Below are 15633 nucleotides of genomic sequence, written 5' to 3'. Positions count from 1 at the left end.
TGTTTTATTCGAGATACGTTGTATTGTTGTACAGTTATCATTGTTTCCGTCTATGTGATTCCCAAGAACCTTGATTTTTTCAACTGGCCTATTAAATTCATGTTCGACTTGAATATAGTTCTTGAATTTCAATTCTCAAGGTTCTTTATCGCAGCTGCTGCGTATTTCACTTTATTTAAGACGTCTATGGAGAAGGGGACGCCCTCTTTGCGGCTCTTATATACGTATGCGGATCCTCAATCTCGGTCGTGTGTATTCAGTTTTGCGCTTTAAAGTCTCAAGCCCAATTCACGTCGTTGCTCACCATTTCGTACGTTGAATTTCTCTGCATACCTACTTGCTCTCTCAAGGGCAGGCATACTAAGGAAACTAAATAAATGGGGCCCAGCCGTAGTACACGAACAAGATTTGTGACTAGAACCAAAAAAAAAACAAAATCAAATCTGCTAGACTACAAAGAATCAAAGTGCAAGGAATAAGCCTATGTTCTGTGTGCACTGTCTCTGGATATGTGAGTCGGGGCCTTTTATTACGTCCTTGGCTGCTTCCAAACGTACCTGAGGTGACGACCACGGGTCGATTCGCCGAAGGCGCAGCTGTGCCACTTTCGATCCACAAACACGTTAATGACTGAAAACAACCCAGTGCAAGGAAAGCGAAGACAGTTATGTCCTCGCTTTCTTTCACTTGTCGGCGAACTGCACGTACACTGAACACAACGCAATGTTCAGGTACTAAAGCTTTTCTGTTGGCGAATGTCAGCAAACAGTCGGCAATTGTAAGCCAACCGTCTACCCGCCGCCTGGTGACATTGCGAACATTTGCATCGCAAACGGCAGGAAGAAACAAAGGTTAGAATTCCGTCCCAGAAATTGCCGAACCAGGCCTCAGGCACCAAGTACTCCTCGGGATTGTGAATGTTATACGTTTCCCGCTCCGTTCCTAATACTTCTTTTTCCGTATTTGTTGTAAAAGCCCAGCCGATCTTTCGTCCGGCGCTCGTTTGGTACTGAACGGAGCCAAGCAGGGCTGCGGAAGAGGAGCATTTACGGGGTCGGCAGTGAGAATAAATTTAGCGTCAACTGGCGCAGACACACAAACACTCGCACACGTGTTCCCCTCGCCCACGGCCCGCGCTTGTATATCGCCGCGCGCGCAGCTGGTTTCCGTGAGGCGCGAAGCCATAACCCGACGCCCCCCGTTGACTTCGTCTCTGCTGCGCCATCCCCCCCCATCTCACCCGGCTCCGACTCCGTCTTCGACAGCAGCGCCGAAGAAAGGCGCTTGTAAACAGGCCATTTCCCGACACTGGACCACTGCGTATTCCCAGTTGTCTGGAGAATTATTTTAGGCCCTGCCTCAGCAACACGGTGTTTCTGAATTATTTGTTTTAATGGTCAGTAGTATTCTGAAGGAATTTTGCTGTGGCTCGGCTGGATGACCGCTGCCCCACACCCACTACACAACAAACAAAACTATTCTGGCATATCCTGGGGGCGTCGTGAGAACACGCGAAATATGCAATCTCGCTCTCGGTGTGAACACGCAATCTTAGATTGTTTGGTCGAGGCACAGCGATATATTTCCTGCGGTGCCGACAAAGGTTTCGAGAAACTTTTCTTCGGCAAGTTTGGTGCGGCCTGCTGCGTTTAAGTGGCAGACCGTACCAAATCACGTCATGAAACACTTTATGATTTGTTAAGATGATAACTGCAAATATTCTAAACGCATTTCGTGCGACCATTTAGACAGGGGCAAAGCGTTGACTCGTATATAAGGAATAGTACTCACAGAATATATGAAACGATGACCTTTATGTTAGTTTTCCTCCCTATTCTTAAAAGGTCTAATGACGCCGTATGTTGCTGGGGGAGGAGGGGGGGGCAGACTAGGGGTTGTCCGGCTGCAACACTCCTCTAATGTCAACTAATGGTTTTATAGGTGTAAGACATACATGAGACAATTGGTGCTCTAATACAGCACTGTCTACAAGCTATCAGACAATTTCAGCCTCTGTAGCGGTCTTTCTTTCCTCCTTCTTTCTCTCTTTTGCTTCCGCTATTCATTTTCCCAGTACACTGTAAAGCAAAGTGGATGCGCGTCTGCTTGCTTTCCTTGCCTTTCTTTTCCTGCGCCGTTCTCTCGGCTGCCTATTTGAAATTGAGGAAAACTGCTTCGATTCTACATCGACAATATGCCCTCGCCCTCTTACTCTTTTCCTTTTTTTCTTTCGTGCGTTATTTCCTACAAATTGGCGGGCACCTACGGTCTGCAGTCAAAATCGGCTCCCTCTAACCACACAACACCATCGCCCTTTCTCAAGGTGAACTTCTGTTCCGTCTAGCAACCAGCGCCCGAACGTAAGGCGCTGCCAACTTCGCTCCACTGCTACTCGCGCGTCGCTCTTCACCGTGGTTTATGGCGTCGTTCACCGAGAGAAGCGCGCAAGTGTCTTGCAGAATGCACGCCCTCAACGGCATGGCAGGAGGCTCCAGTAGTAAGCGCTGCTGATCGGCACAAAGACAAGTGCTATTTGTCGTTCCGCCTGCAATCGCGGGCGCTCGAAACGAAATAAATTGCGGACACAGCCGTCTCCATCGCCGCGCGATAGCGTTTGCCGGGATGACCACCGGCTGGCATATACGAAGCAAAAAACAATAGCCACGGTGACCGGATGGTCTTGCCCTGGAACCAGAAGATATCGAGTTCAGGCGCAATGCCTGTAGTTTTCACCCTATCGCCTTGACTGCTTGGGTGAAAGGCGGGACGAAAGAAGTTACGTTTATTGCGTTTTCAGGGGTCCTAAGCACCACGTTCGCATAGTCGAACTTTAGCAGGGGTAACATAAAGCTATTTCGCTGGCTTTCAACACACACACACGCACATTTCCTACGTGTGTGTGCGTAACTGCTCACCAGCGGTGCCGCTGGTGGGTAGGAAACAAGCGCACATAGTTACACACAAAGACAGGGCCACGCACGTATATACACGCGCACACACATACACTCTCGTCGTTTGACCCACAATGTAAAGCAAGCTGTCTACGTCCTCTCTCGATTTGTCCCATTCCACTTCATTCTTTTCACGAGTTGTTCATTTCGCGGAGAAAAGCTGCAGCCAAGCTCTGCAATAACCACGAAATGAAAAGAACATGAACAGATGTAATAAAGTGTTGTGTGTTCGTTAACCTCTTCTAGAAATCATTTTTATTTTGCTATTTCTCTGTAACCAAGCCACAGTAATGTGGGGCAAATGCCGGATTGTTCTTCTGTTCTGCCTGAAAGGGGAGCGGGGAGAAGCACGTCTGCCCTTACCGATATCCTTAAAAATTTGAGGCGCAAACTGTTCGACGTCGCCGAGGTTGTGCTTAGCGAAGCATGGGCAGGAAGAAACCGATCGTTATATATGCTTTTTAATCATAGCAGGATTTTTTTTAGGCTGACAGGGTTGTTTGTAATTTGTTTGTATTGACACAACTTGGTTGCGTCTTCGCGTAGTCTGTGCTTGTTAACTAACCACCGCTGTGTTCCGATTTAAGCTTGCCGATGCGATTAGTTTTGAAATGCCTAATAAAGCTGTTAAGTTTCCTCCACCGGTTCAGACGGTGGCTAAAGCTCCTCGAAACTCGTCTTTTTTTTTCTTTTTCCCCGTGTTAAACACCTTTTGTGAAATAAAGAAAGCTCGCAGTACTTATACTTACCTTCTTGCCAGGTTTTGCATAGCGACGCCTCCAACTTACGATGTTGGCGTTAACAGCGAGAAACGGTGCCTGATAACTCATTCGGCTGCGGCAATTGGCCCAAAGTAAAAATGAGAGAAGACTGCGAAAAAAAAAAGAACTTTTAGTAGCAGCGATGGTTGGCGTTCCTTGGTATGCGTTCGGTAACGAGCTACGTTTCTGCTCAATCACGCGGATAAAGGGATGAGACGTTGCACCGGGCAGCTGCTGAGTGCACGGAAACGTGTTCACGCGGTGCCATTTAACCGCTTATCTCAAGCCGCTGTCTCGTTCTCACGCTACATCAAGCACTGAAGTGGAAGCGAAATGTGGTGGAATAAAGAGGCACGGGCGTGAGTCCTTCGCGAGGACGTGGCGATGTCCTATATACGCGTCGTCATACGCTGTCCTGCGGTTGGACTTCGCGCGTTCGTCAAGCGCATGTCGCAGTGTGTGTGTGCTGCCTTTGTAAGGCTTCTTCCTTTCTTTTTTTCTGTCTACTCAAAACGTTACTGTTTTATCCCGGCTGGTCAGCGCAGACAATCGATGCAATTACCATTATCCGCTTCGAAAACACTTTGCACCCATTTCAAGGGTACGCCTCTAAGCGGTACTTGGTTGACTCTTATATTCTGTTGTGGAGAGGACAAGCTATGATTGTCGTGTCAAGTGAAGCTGGCAAAGCAAGATATACACTTCCGCTAGGGGCTCAGCAATGCGGGATATATTATGGTGCGGCTTACATTAAACACGCGGGGCCTTCTTTGTGAAGAACGTATTATGATATGTAGTACCTTGATAGCACAAGTTTTGCAGTGAGCAATGAGTTCTGGTAAGAAGAATTTAAAGCATATATGATACTGCTCGAACAGAAGCGTTTCTGTTCCGTTAAATGTAGTTCAATTTCTCTTGGCTTTCAACACCAGTGAAATGGTTGTTCTTGTTTGAAAACGTGGCAATTGAAAAGGTTGTTGCAGTTGTTGTCGGCGTTGTCGCCGCCTTTATTGCTATTGGTGCTGTTGTTCAAATAAATCGAGCTCAAACAAAGAGGACAGTGAATTACAGGCCATCTCATAAACATAAAAGAAAAAACAAATTCAACCTATTTAGGAAGGAGATGGCTGTCGGCCGCTGTTGTGGATTAGGTGGGAAATTAATCTAGGTTCGCGGATTGTTACCTAATGTGCATCTTCATCTTAGTCTTTTGTCTTCCGCTTTATGGAAACTCTGGTACTTGCTAAGAAAACACGCACACACCCACCCACCCACCCACCCACACAAACACACACACACACACACACACACACACACACACACACACACACACACACACACACACACACACACACACACACACACACACACACACACACACACACGCACGCACGCACGCACGCGCGCGCACACACACACACACACACACACACACACACACACACACACACACACACGCACACACACACACACACACGCACGCACGCACGCACGCACGCACACACACACACAAAAGCAACTCTGACAGAAAGGAAAAAGATTCGAATTATGAATTATTATTATTTGTTTTGAACACATATACACATATATACAGTTAACAGGAAAGGGAAAGCGAGGAGCAGGCTGGCAACTGCCACCGGAAGGGGCACAACGCCTGCCTACTCTTCTGAAGGGAGGTGACAGCAACACAGAAATGGATAGGAAGGAAGGGAGGAAAGTGGAAAGGAAGAGCAACAGGACAACAAGACATAAACCAAGCATAGCATGCAGCACTTAATAAGAGCACAATGTTCAGATAAACATGTTGCCGATTAGCTTGCATCACTTCACTAACGTTTAAAATACAAATTTGTTTTCAAAAATGCATAAAAATTTCTCATAGCACGAAAGTTAAACGTTTACTAAGAAGCAGTGAGAGCTTTGTTGCACATTCATAAATACGAGTCCATAAAGGGGCACAGTATTTTATTTTCACAGTTTCGCACGAAGGGCGAAGCAATGAGGCCTTCAATTCAAGCATGCGAGGCTTGCGCTCCTGCGCGGCGTAAACAGCACATCGGAGACTACCAGGCGTCACACGCATCGACACGCCCGCACACACACGTGTTCAAAGATGAGCCGACGCGCGAAAATGGCGTGAATGACGACTTCGCCACTGAGTGGCAATGGTTATTGGGATCACCTTCAAATAGCTCCAGGAACGCCATGGTCTTTCGACACCGACTGAGTTAGACAGAAAGGCACGTCCAAACACTACCATCTTACTACCCTTACAGTTGTCCAGGCATCCGGCCATGTTGCCTTTAAAATCACTCATTGTTAACTCAACTCATACCTAAATATGTTCACTGCGACAGATATTCTCTATAAAAAGCACAAATAATTTAATAAAGCAAACCTTCCTAACTTTTCTATGCGCGCTTTTCTAGCCATTAGGCCTGCCGGATGGTGACGATTTACTGGCATCCTATTTGAAACGGCACACGGATAAATGATCCCCTAGCCTGCTTGAGTTAATCAGGTAATAGATAAGTGTTTATCAGTCTAGCCTTTTGCCTAAATCTTAATCTTTTGTCTGATCCTTAAAAGCTCTAAATGCATCTTGTGCAGTTGCCTGAGCCTGTAAAGGATCCGGTCCTTTCAATCTCATCCCAGCTTTTGGTACACGGATATACTAAACTCCTCTTGCTTATCTCGACTGCTGACCAGATATTCCTTCCATCCACTTTAATGACCAGTGCTTTTGGAAGGTAGACGTTACCTACCGGTCACGCTCGGTGAATGCCTTTGCATTCCATTAGGATGTACTTAGTTGTCTCCAGACTTTTGCGAATATTTGGTCCGATATATATTTATCCTTAGGTAACCCTGCAGGTCGAACCTCAAATAGTAAGGCACTGCCTTTCTTGGTTCTCGTACTTGCTTTACTTTCTCATTTCTTTCTTGCCACGTTTGTAAATCTCCATGGCCCTTTTTGTCTCCATCCCTGACACCCTGTTTGGTGTCTCTCTTTCTCTCACTGTCTTTTTGGTGACTTCCGGTTGTTTACTTACACTTTCAATTACCCTGTACTTGGAACCAAATTTTCTTGACATTTTCCCACATCCTCCGTCCACGCTATGAGGGTGCAATTGGTTGTGCCCTTTAGCCGCCGATTTATTTTCATCCATGTTTCTGAGTCTTTCTTCAGCACTAATTTTCTTCAGTGCTCATCTGACTTCAGAAGGGGCAACCCCATGTCACCCTGCACTGGCCCATTTGTGAATTTACCATGGGTCCCTCCAACGGACTGGCCTACCAATCTCTGATTAACATCGAACCCAGGCAGCATGTCCTGTTTTAAGCACAGAATGTCATTTATGAACGTTAGCGCAGGCACCATTACTGCTCTCCAAATTCTTCCCACCGCCTTACCGTTGTTGCACCCCCAATGTGCTTCAAAGCCCAACAATCCTTCATATTTTGGTTATCTTGGTTGATGCTTGAGTAGATCTTTCCTTGGTTTATGAATATTTCCACGTATCTATATTGCTTGGGCGCGAGTTCTCCTAAATGTGCACAAAGTCTGACTTTGAAAATATTAATGCACATTTGCTATTCAGAAAGACGGTAAGATGAGCCTATGGCTACAGGAAGCTCATGAGAAGTGTTGACAGCGCTTTCGTTTATTCGTACATGACCACCGACCAAAATTTTGTCTGTGCAACCACAGACAAAGGCGCGTATCCAGCTGCTTCAAGTGACAGCACAGAGTCTCTCCCTACCGCTTGTATCGTGGACACTACATAAGTGCATGTTCCCCCGGTGCATCCAAGGTGTTAGAACGGATGCAAGCAGTGAACTACGTATTTAGTCTGTGTAAGACGCCTGGCTGTCACTTGTGCTGAAACTGCGGTACCTATAGTACCAGTCCACTTCAACTTAAGAGTTAAAAGTTTATCCCTCGTGGAACACAGTATAAATAGCCTCCCCTTCGCGTCACTGCTTCCACTTGAAATGATCCATTCTAACAGCGCCTTTTCTGGAACATTAGTTAACACTTACTTCGGTTAATCTGATTACGTTGTGCTTTAATGAAATAGTAGGTGTTGACAAAATTTCCGCATAAAAGCTTCGCAACCACACGAATGTTATTTGAAAACTTCGTCTTTTCTGTTCACTGGTAAATAACTTTTCTTAACACCTAATAAATTCGAAATAGCCTTGAGGAATACTGCTCCGAGCCTGACTGACCATAGTTTTCTCTCCTTAGCGTATTCTTAGAGGTTTCATGTGCGTATACCAAGCGACATACATACTCCACCTTCCTTCGTTAGCCGAGTCCCTTTTCCTCAGAGTGATTTACTTCCTTCGTCGTTCTTTTCCTTTCTATTGAATTGCACACGCTCCGCTTCATCATTGCAGTTCTATGAAGGAATCAATTCTATCTGTTTCGGATAAGCGTGGCAATTTCTTCCTCATTCTCTTCTTTGACGCCATCGCTTTGTCGGCCGCGTTCCGCTCTTGGTGCTTTCAGCTTCTCATATTTTTTTCGTTATCTACTTTCTTTTCGCTTCCCTTGTGCTTGTTTTGCCGCTGGCTTGATCGCGGCCTTTCATTGCCGTTCCTGGCGTAAAAAAGAAAACGCGGAAGCCCTCTCCCATTTTCTTTCTTATTGGCCGGACTTCTACCGCCAGGTGCGTCCCCGTTTATCAGCACAGCAGGCTTCCAATTTGCCGACAGGCTTTGTTTTCTTCTGGGCAGAAACTTTGGGAGCGACTCTCTGGAAATGGCTTGACTGCCTCTTTGTTGTTATTCATATACTCTAGGCAAGGAATTTCCTACTCTTGTTGGTGTAGCATTCTTGGTCCACTCATTTAATCTGAATCATGTAGTTTTTCAACTTAAAAGGGTTTCCAAGCAGCCGGCAGTCTGTACGTGCAACACAGTGGCATATTTTTTTTTTACTCGCTACCATGTCTCAGTTTACAACAAGAACCCTGCAACAATTGCCTGGCTAAACCGGCTACCAGTACAGGTAAACGTACTGGGAACGGTTAGGGCCTACAAAAGAATTACAACGACGAAAAGAAACGAAACCACCTTTATGTTTATGACAATGAGACAGACGACAAAAGACAAGAATGTTCAACGAAGCTGTCAGGAATTGTGGAAACGAAATCTGGTTCGATTATTGTTATTCAGCATAAAAAAGCAAGAGTGTAGGCATTTGGCAGTACCATCTGCTTCAAGTCGGAACACGGGACTTACACTTAAATGACGGGACTCTTCGGCTAAATTTAATATGGTTGGGAACCCTAGCCTCGGCGCGTGTTGACCCTTGTAGAATTAGTATCTCGCTACCCGCGAGATTCGTGGCGCAGCATGAAGAAACGAAAAAAAAAAGGATTCCCGTAGCAGCGCTAAAGCGTCGGGCTGCTGTGCTAGAGTAACTCATGTGACGATATACCTTGATTAAATCTCCGGTCTCTTTTCTTCTTCATTGAGAGCGGCGTAAATAAAACAGATAGATAAACACAAAGTGTCTGAAGTACGCTAAGAATGCTAATAGTCTTAATGCTATGTTCGAGGAAACTCGTGCTCCATTGGCAGTGTCTTGTATGCCATCAAAATATTAGTAGAAAGAAGAGTGACGATATTTGAGTCTAAAAAAAAACCCGCAATGTCTGTGCCATCACAATGAAGTACCCCATATAACCATTGCATCAAGCTATACATGGGCAGTTTCATTTTTTTATCGCTGCGTGAATCTAATGTGTGATTCAGATGCCATTCAGCTACCAGATCGCTGGCCGGTGCATGCCTGTATAAAGGTAGAAAACTAAATCTGGCATCGAAGGTGATGAACCTGGGAAACAGGGGCACCCCGCAAGGGGCCGTACTTTCGCCCATGCTATTTAATCTAGCAATGACCAGAGTCGCGAGGAAACTGGAGAGTATAGAAGGTATACACTTTGCAATATACGCCGATGATATAACCATATGGAGCGCCAACGGTAACGTAGGGCAAACGGAGACCAGACTGCAGGAGAGCATACACGCCGTGGAAAGCACGCTAGGCGAGATGGGACTCAACTGTTCGGCGGCAAAGTCGGAGCTTTTGGTCCTAAAACATCGACGCAGGGGTCGAAGACCCAGGGGCTACGTCCCCGGGGAGGAACCCAAGATTATGTTACGCTGTCACGACGGATCCGCGATCAGGCAGGTGGAAAATATTAAAGTTTTAGGCTTCCACATAGCAGCGGGAGGTACCAACATGAATGCCATTCAACACATTTCAAACAAGACGGACCAAGTCATCAGATTACTAAGGAGAATAAGCAACAGACAGAGAGGCCTGGGTGAGGACAGCGCTCTAAGGCTAGTGCACGCCTTCGCTCTATGTCACTTCACCTACGTGGCAGGTCTATTTAAATGGTCGCAGGCCGAGCTGAACAAGCTAAACACTCTGATCAGAAAGTTAGTGAAGGCTACCCTAGGTATACCCATCAGCACCTCGAACGTGAAGCTCATGAACCTAGGCGTGCACAATACGATAGAAGAGATGGCGGAAGCGCAACAGATGGCGCAGCAGGAAAGACTGACGAAAACGCGAGCGGGCAGGCTTATACTCAAAGTGATAGGGACAGACGCAAATAGATCGATGAACCCGAAGGAATCCGAGGTAGAATTGAGCGGGCAACTTAGAGACGCGATCAGAACCACCCCCCTCCCGAGAAATATGCACCCGGAACACAATGTTAGCAGGAGAAAAGCGAGAGCGAAAGCTTTGTTGAAAGAAATTGAACAGCTAGGACAACAGGCGGCCCTTGTAGACGCTGCCTGGGTCCAAGGCAAAGAGGCCTACACCGCCGTGGTGGTCGACAGCCGGGGCGATGTACGGGACGCCGTCACCATCTTCACTAAGGATTCCACGGTGGCGGAGCAAGCCGCGATTGCTCTAGCCATCAGGAACCGTAAATGGTCTTTCATCTATAGCGATTCCAAAGCAGCAATTAAGAGCTTTGACAAAGGCTATGTAGCTGGGACTGCGGCTAAAATTATCGACAAGGTCGAAACTATCAAAACAGAAATCCGATGGTTTCCTGCACATATGGGACAAGTGGACGAGACTCGGCCCAACCTCAACGAGGTGACGAACGACCTGGCACGAGGACTTGCTTGCCGTGCCGGTCAGAACCGAACCGAGGCCACTACCATTCCGGGGAACATAAAGATCAGTTACTAACTTACAACGACATCACTAAATATTACTACTTGGGGCGTAGGCAATTCCCTCTGCCACACGCAAAATTGAACAGGGCTCAGGGAGTGACGCTACGTTTACTACAAACCGGGACGTACCCCACTCCGTATTTCATAAATAAAATTCACCCCGAAAGAGAAATTAGGAAAGAATGTAACGTGTGCGATGGCATCATTGACATCAGACACATGCTGGCGGGCTGTCCCGCGACTCTCGCCGACCCTGAAGAAAAATGGCTTTACTGGCACAAGTTGATAACAAGCTCTTCATATCAAGATCAGCTACGGGCTGTCCAGAGGGTCCATGATGACGCCATAAGGCTCGGCCTGGCGGTGCCGACGTGGACGCGGCCCGCCTCGGTCTGAAAATACCGGGCTTCAGGACACTAATAAAGTTTTGTGAATGAATGAATCAATTTCATTTCACGGTCTCGAGAAGCACGCGCGATATTTATTGATGCGGTTTATCCCTTGCACCGAAAACGTGCGTCGGACGCTTTCTCGAACCGAGCTCATCATTGGTTTCAGAGATTGACAATTGCAAAGCGTCTGCCTACGGACAGAAAACGCGCTCACGTTCCACGTTCCGTCATTCTGTGTGTAAAAATAGGTGTGCATTAAGAAGTCGGAAGCGTATGCTTTCTATCATTCCTTTCCACTTCTACATAGACGGAAGTGCTATGAGTGATGAAACTTACTGAAAAGAAAGCTGATTAACGCACAGAAAAAGAGTGAGGAAATGGTGGGTGACGTAAAGTCCCACCTAATTGCTAGGTTGAAAAAAAAAGTTTGAGCGCACGTATGGTCAGCACTACGACGCTAGGCAGTGCGAAAAAAAAATCTGCGGAATATCCTCGCATTGCAATGTCTAGATCAAAGGTCACGGCCCAAGAATAGACCCTAAAGAGAGCGCACGACTTCCCATTATTCTGAATGCATAGTTCACTGCTTGTGACAAAGTGAATCACACTCGGGAAATATCCTCATCTGGTCAACCAAAAGCACGTGATAATGATTCAACTTGCCCTATTTCATGTATATAGAAGTGGCAAATGAAAGTCACACATAGCCTATGTCGACGAAACAAAGTTTCCAGATCTTTTGCTAAATTCAAAGAAAGTAAAAAAAAATGATATTGCGACAGATGTAGCTATTTTCTTCCTGTCACCGTCCTTTTCACGTTCGTTCACGAGGGCACACGTTTTGCATGTCTTCACGCAGGTAACAAGAAGTTGCAAGCACAAGAGCCGGACATTGCCACGTTATACGTCGAGCGACAATCGAAGTTCGACGGTTCAGACTCGCCTCAGACTCAGGTACACCTTCTTGTGCTGCATCACCTGTTCCATTCGACTTGAGTCGCTGTATTTACTCATTGTTTACAGCGATGCATTCCATTCTGTCGCTCACAAAAACGAGACATACACCTTGTGCCTGCATTTTCCTTTACTGCAAACTAGGTGTACGTCAAAGGCAAGAGCTGGTGCCACCCGTGGATGGCAAAATCGATAAATCGTGTGTTAAACGAAAAGCATAACTAGAAACACAAAACGGATTACAGGAGGAAGATATTTGCCGAAGAGCGATCCAGAAGCAATTGAGCGCAATATCATTCGGCGGCTCCAATGTGGTCGGGAGGGCGCTGCGAACGCCGACAATCCACCCACGCGCGCTCGAGCTGGCGCGTAAGTGACGCATCAGAAACGGAAGCGCTTGAACCGAGGATTAGTGAGCTAGATCGGGTGCACCTCGTGTCTCGCTGCGATGAAACGTTAGAGGTACGAAGCGCACGTTCCTTTAGTCTATTTTTGGCACTGCCAGTTGTTGGAAGAAATCGATTAGTTGTGGTTTCTTTTTTTTTGGTATGTGTTGGGCTGCGATTTGGTTCGTTCGCAGACGCTTTTCGTTGGAGGTCTCAATATGTCATTACTGTTCCTTTGTTGTTGTTTTTTCATAAACTGCTTGTAGCCGTACACAAATTTTGCTTTGAGCCGGAATGTGTCGATGAGCAGACCTGCGGAATTGGCGCATTTCGAACATCATAAGCTACGGCAAGCGGTAATAAACAACGTGTTATTGCCGGAACTTCCTGAAGGAGTTAGTCTTCCCTTTTAAGCACAGCGGTGCCACGAGAAAAAAAAGAAAAAAAAGAAGAGATGCCCGGTATGCTCTTAATTTTAGTGATGAAAAAGAAAAGTTAAGCCACACGTCGTTTGAATGTTGCTTGCACAGTCACGCAAGTCGTGCAAGTCAGAATAAATGTACACTATTTTTACTTCCATAATTCTTCGCGCACCCTCATAAAAAAGAAAAAAAGATCAATCGAACAATGTCAGTAAAGCATAGCAAACTCAAGTTGCATCCAAAGCGTTGCCTTCTCACTATTATAGTAGATTTTTCAAATACCATGTTCATTTATATAAACCAGTAAGAAGTGGTTCCCTCCCCTGGCGCTTCTGAGTATTTATACTATACAAAAAAAAAACAAGTTTCCTGCATCTAAAGTTACATAAGGAAATATTATTTGGCTTTCTGGTAAAATAAATTGAAAGAAAAAGAAAGCCGGCAAGGTTACACATTGTTTGCTACGCTGCACTACGGGAGGAAGAAGCTGCCAGAAAAAAAGAAAGAAAGGGACGATATTTTTTGTACTTAACCAGATATCTTACAGGTTCCCATTCTGCAGGATCGCACTGCCGCATCGCTATAGAGCACGTATTCGAAGATGGCAGGTGTCTGATGGTCATAGATGTTTTTATTAAAAATATGTATTGTCTAAAGAAAGACACCTTGTATATACACCGGCAGCGGATGCGCAAGTCTTGCAGAAAGACGAGCGGGAATGGAGAACCACCCCTTCGGAGACGACCGCGCTGACTGCGAGACTGCATAGACCACGCTGCTCAGTCCGAAACAAAAATTCGCACTTATGGGATGTGAAATTTGCACACTGCAATTTGCACAAGTTTGCACATACTGCATCGTAGCAATGCATTGGTGCCCGTCTCCGCAAAGATTCTGAACAAGGCCTACTTCCTAAAGAAATAAGAAAGACGCTGACCAAGAATAATAAATATAAAGCAAACGACTTTGGACGAGAGTTGTGAGTTGCTGTTTTTGTTTTAGTTCTTGCGCAGCAAGCATAGCGTAACTTCTGCTAACTTCATAACTAACTAGCATAGCATAACTTCTGCTAAGCAAGGCACCCCAGGAAAGCCAGACGCCTGGTTGGTGGGCGGTGTCTGGCGGTGGGGTTGGAACCACACACCTCGCACAGCCGAGCCTGGCGCCCTATACTCAACGGTACAGGACCCGCGCCATGGCTTTAACGTCAGGTTTTGATTAATGTCTTCATCTTGGTCAGCGTCCGTATAGTTATCTTCACGATTCATTTTGACCAAGCGAGATTTCGTCAGACTCTTGACATCAACGCCACTTCCTTTTTGTCCGGTGTTTTCGGGCCAGCCACTCACGTTAGAGGTCACCTTTATTGTGAGACGAGCAGTAGAGCGATGTCCCATGGCATTTGATAGACTTTGCTGATGGAAGTTTTGTAAAAGCAACGGCCCTGAGGCGGCAGCCTACGAACACTTAACATTGTAATTCCCCTTGTATAAATCTTGACGAGCGTACTCTCAATTGGAATATAAATATATTGAACATATAAAATTACAGTGCTTGTGCGTGGCGGCTGGTAAAAATAAAATGGAAAGTTTTGTTCATTACTGCTGGAAAAGCCCAGCACATTGTCCTAGCTTTAGCCTTTCCTAGCGTTTAATAAATAGGACGTTTCGTGCCGATACCTTTGTGCAACACGAAAAGCGCACTGGGCGTCTGAATCTCACAAATGGGAAAACACGACATGGTGTTTAGGGCGTTGACTTAAAGTTGATGGCAATACCAAACATGTGAAGGCAGAACAAGGACCCGGTCATGCACGATAGTTAAGCCCAGGCCCCATGAGAGCGATATTGTGCGCGAGGGCGAACAAGCGACGGCTTTGAGCGACGAAACGGGCCGTCGCGCGAACAGATCGCTAATTCTTGTTGCTCGATCTCTCGGTGCTGGAAATCTAGAATTCGTCGCTCGTCGCCCGGAAGTACTATGATCGACCAGCCAGTAGCGTGAAACCGCAACGGGATGTATACAGTCTTGGTAAAAAAACTTGAACCTGCTGTGAACGGTCGGGGAGCAGCTGCGCTCCGCTATCGCGGCGCTGCCACTGTCGGTGCGTGCTGCTGTTCGCTTGCGCCGAGGATAAAGAAGGCGAAGGAAGCATCCTTTGATAATAGGGCTGAACGCGACGGTGGCGAAGCGGAAGCCACCCGACCGGCTAGCTTTCCCGTGTGTTTAACTGTAAAATAACCAAAGTCTTTGGTCGAAAGGAGGCTACGTATAACCCATTTTTTTTAAAAACTGCCTGTGAAGCCCTTTCTCTTAAAGACGAACGATACCTCAGTACAATATATCCAAAATTCTTCTTCCAGTAAACCCGTGACAGCGATAGCACCGCCGGTGTGACGCCTTCACTGTGCGAGAACCCTATAATCTAACTCGTGGCCCTGGTCTATATTTTACGCGATTCAAACGCGTGATGCCCAATGCAAACGGGATGAACTTACACTGGCCTCATGTGTGCAAGAAAGTGGGCCCTAACGGCAATGAGGCAGTGCGCA

At 46.4% G+C, this 15633-nt stretch overlaps 2 protein-coding genes across 6 annotated transcripts in view; one reads left to right on the top strand and one right to left on the bottom strand.

Moving 5' to 3' along the window:
- Nucleotides 1–15633, top strand: part of LOC142572354 (calcitonin gene-related peptide type 1 receptor-like) — a 260219-nt gene that overhangs the window by 23541 nt on the left and 221045 nt on the right. Inside the window, exon 2 of one of the 2 annotated variants that reach the window (XM_075681408.1) lies at nucleotides 12179–12273. The exons of the other annotated variant lie outside the window; for it this stretch is intronic. The gene's annotated coding sequence lies outside the window, so the exon portion shown is untranslated. The remainder of the gene's footprint in view (nucleotides 1–12178; nucleotides 12274–15633) is intronic. 2 annotated transcript variants of the gene reach the window in all.
- The window catches only part of LOC142572355 (uncharacterized), a 96108-nt gene that overhangs the window by 22381 nt on the left and 58094 nt on the right, over nucleotides 1–15633 (bottom strand). For 3 of the 4 annotated variants that reach the window (XM_075681416.1, XM_075681414.1, XM_075681415.1), the window contains one exon: nucleotides 3701–3821. The exons of the other annotated variant lie outside the window; for it this stretch is intronic. In XM_075681416.1, the coding sequence (XP_075537531.1) occupies nucleotides 3701–3821 (121 nt within the window). The remainder of the gene's footprint in view (nucleotides 1–3700; nucleotides 3822–15633) is intronic. 4 annotated transcript variants of the gene reach the window in all.

The sequence above is a fragment of the Dermacentor variabilis genome, chromosome 2 (assembly GCF_050947875.1).
Source record: "Dermacentor variabilis isolate Ectoservices chromosome 2, ASM5094787v1, whole genome shotgun sequence".
In the NCBI taxonomy this organism is placed as follows: domain Eukaryota; kingdom Metazoa; phylum Arthropoda; class Arachnida; order Ixodida; family Ixodidae; genus Dermacentor; species Dermacentor variabilis.
This window is presented reverse-complemented; position numbering and strand designations above follow the sequence as displayed.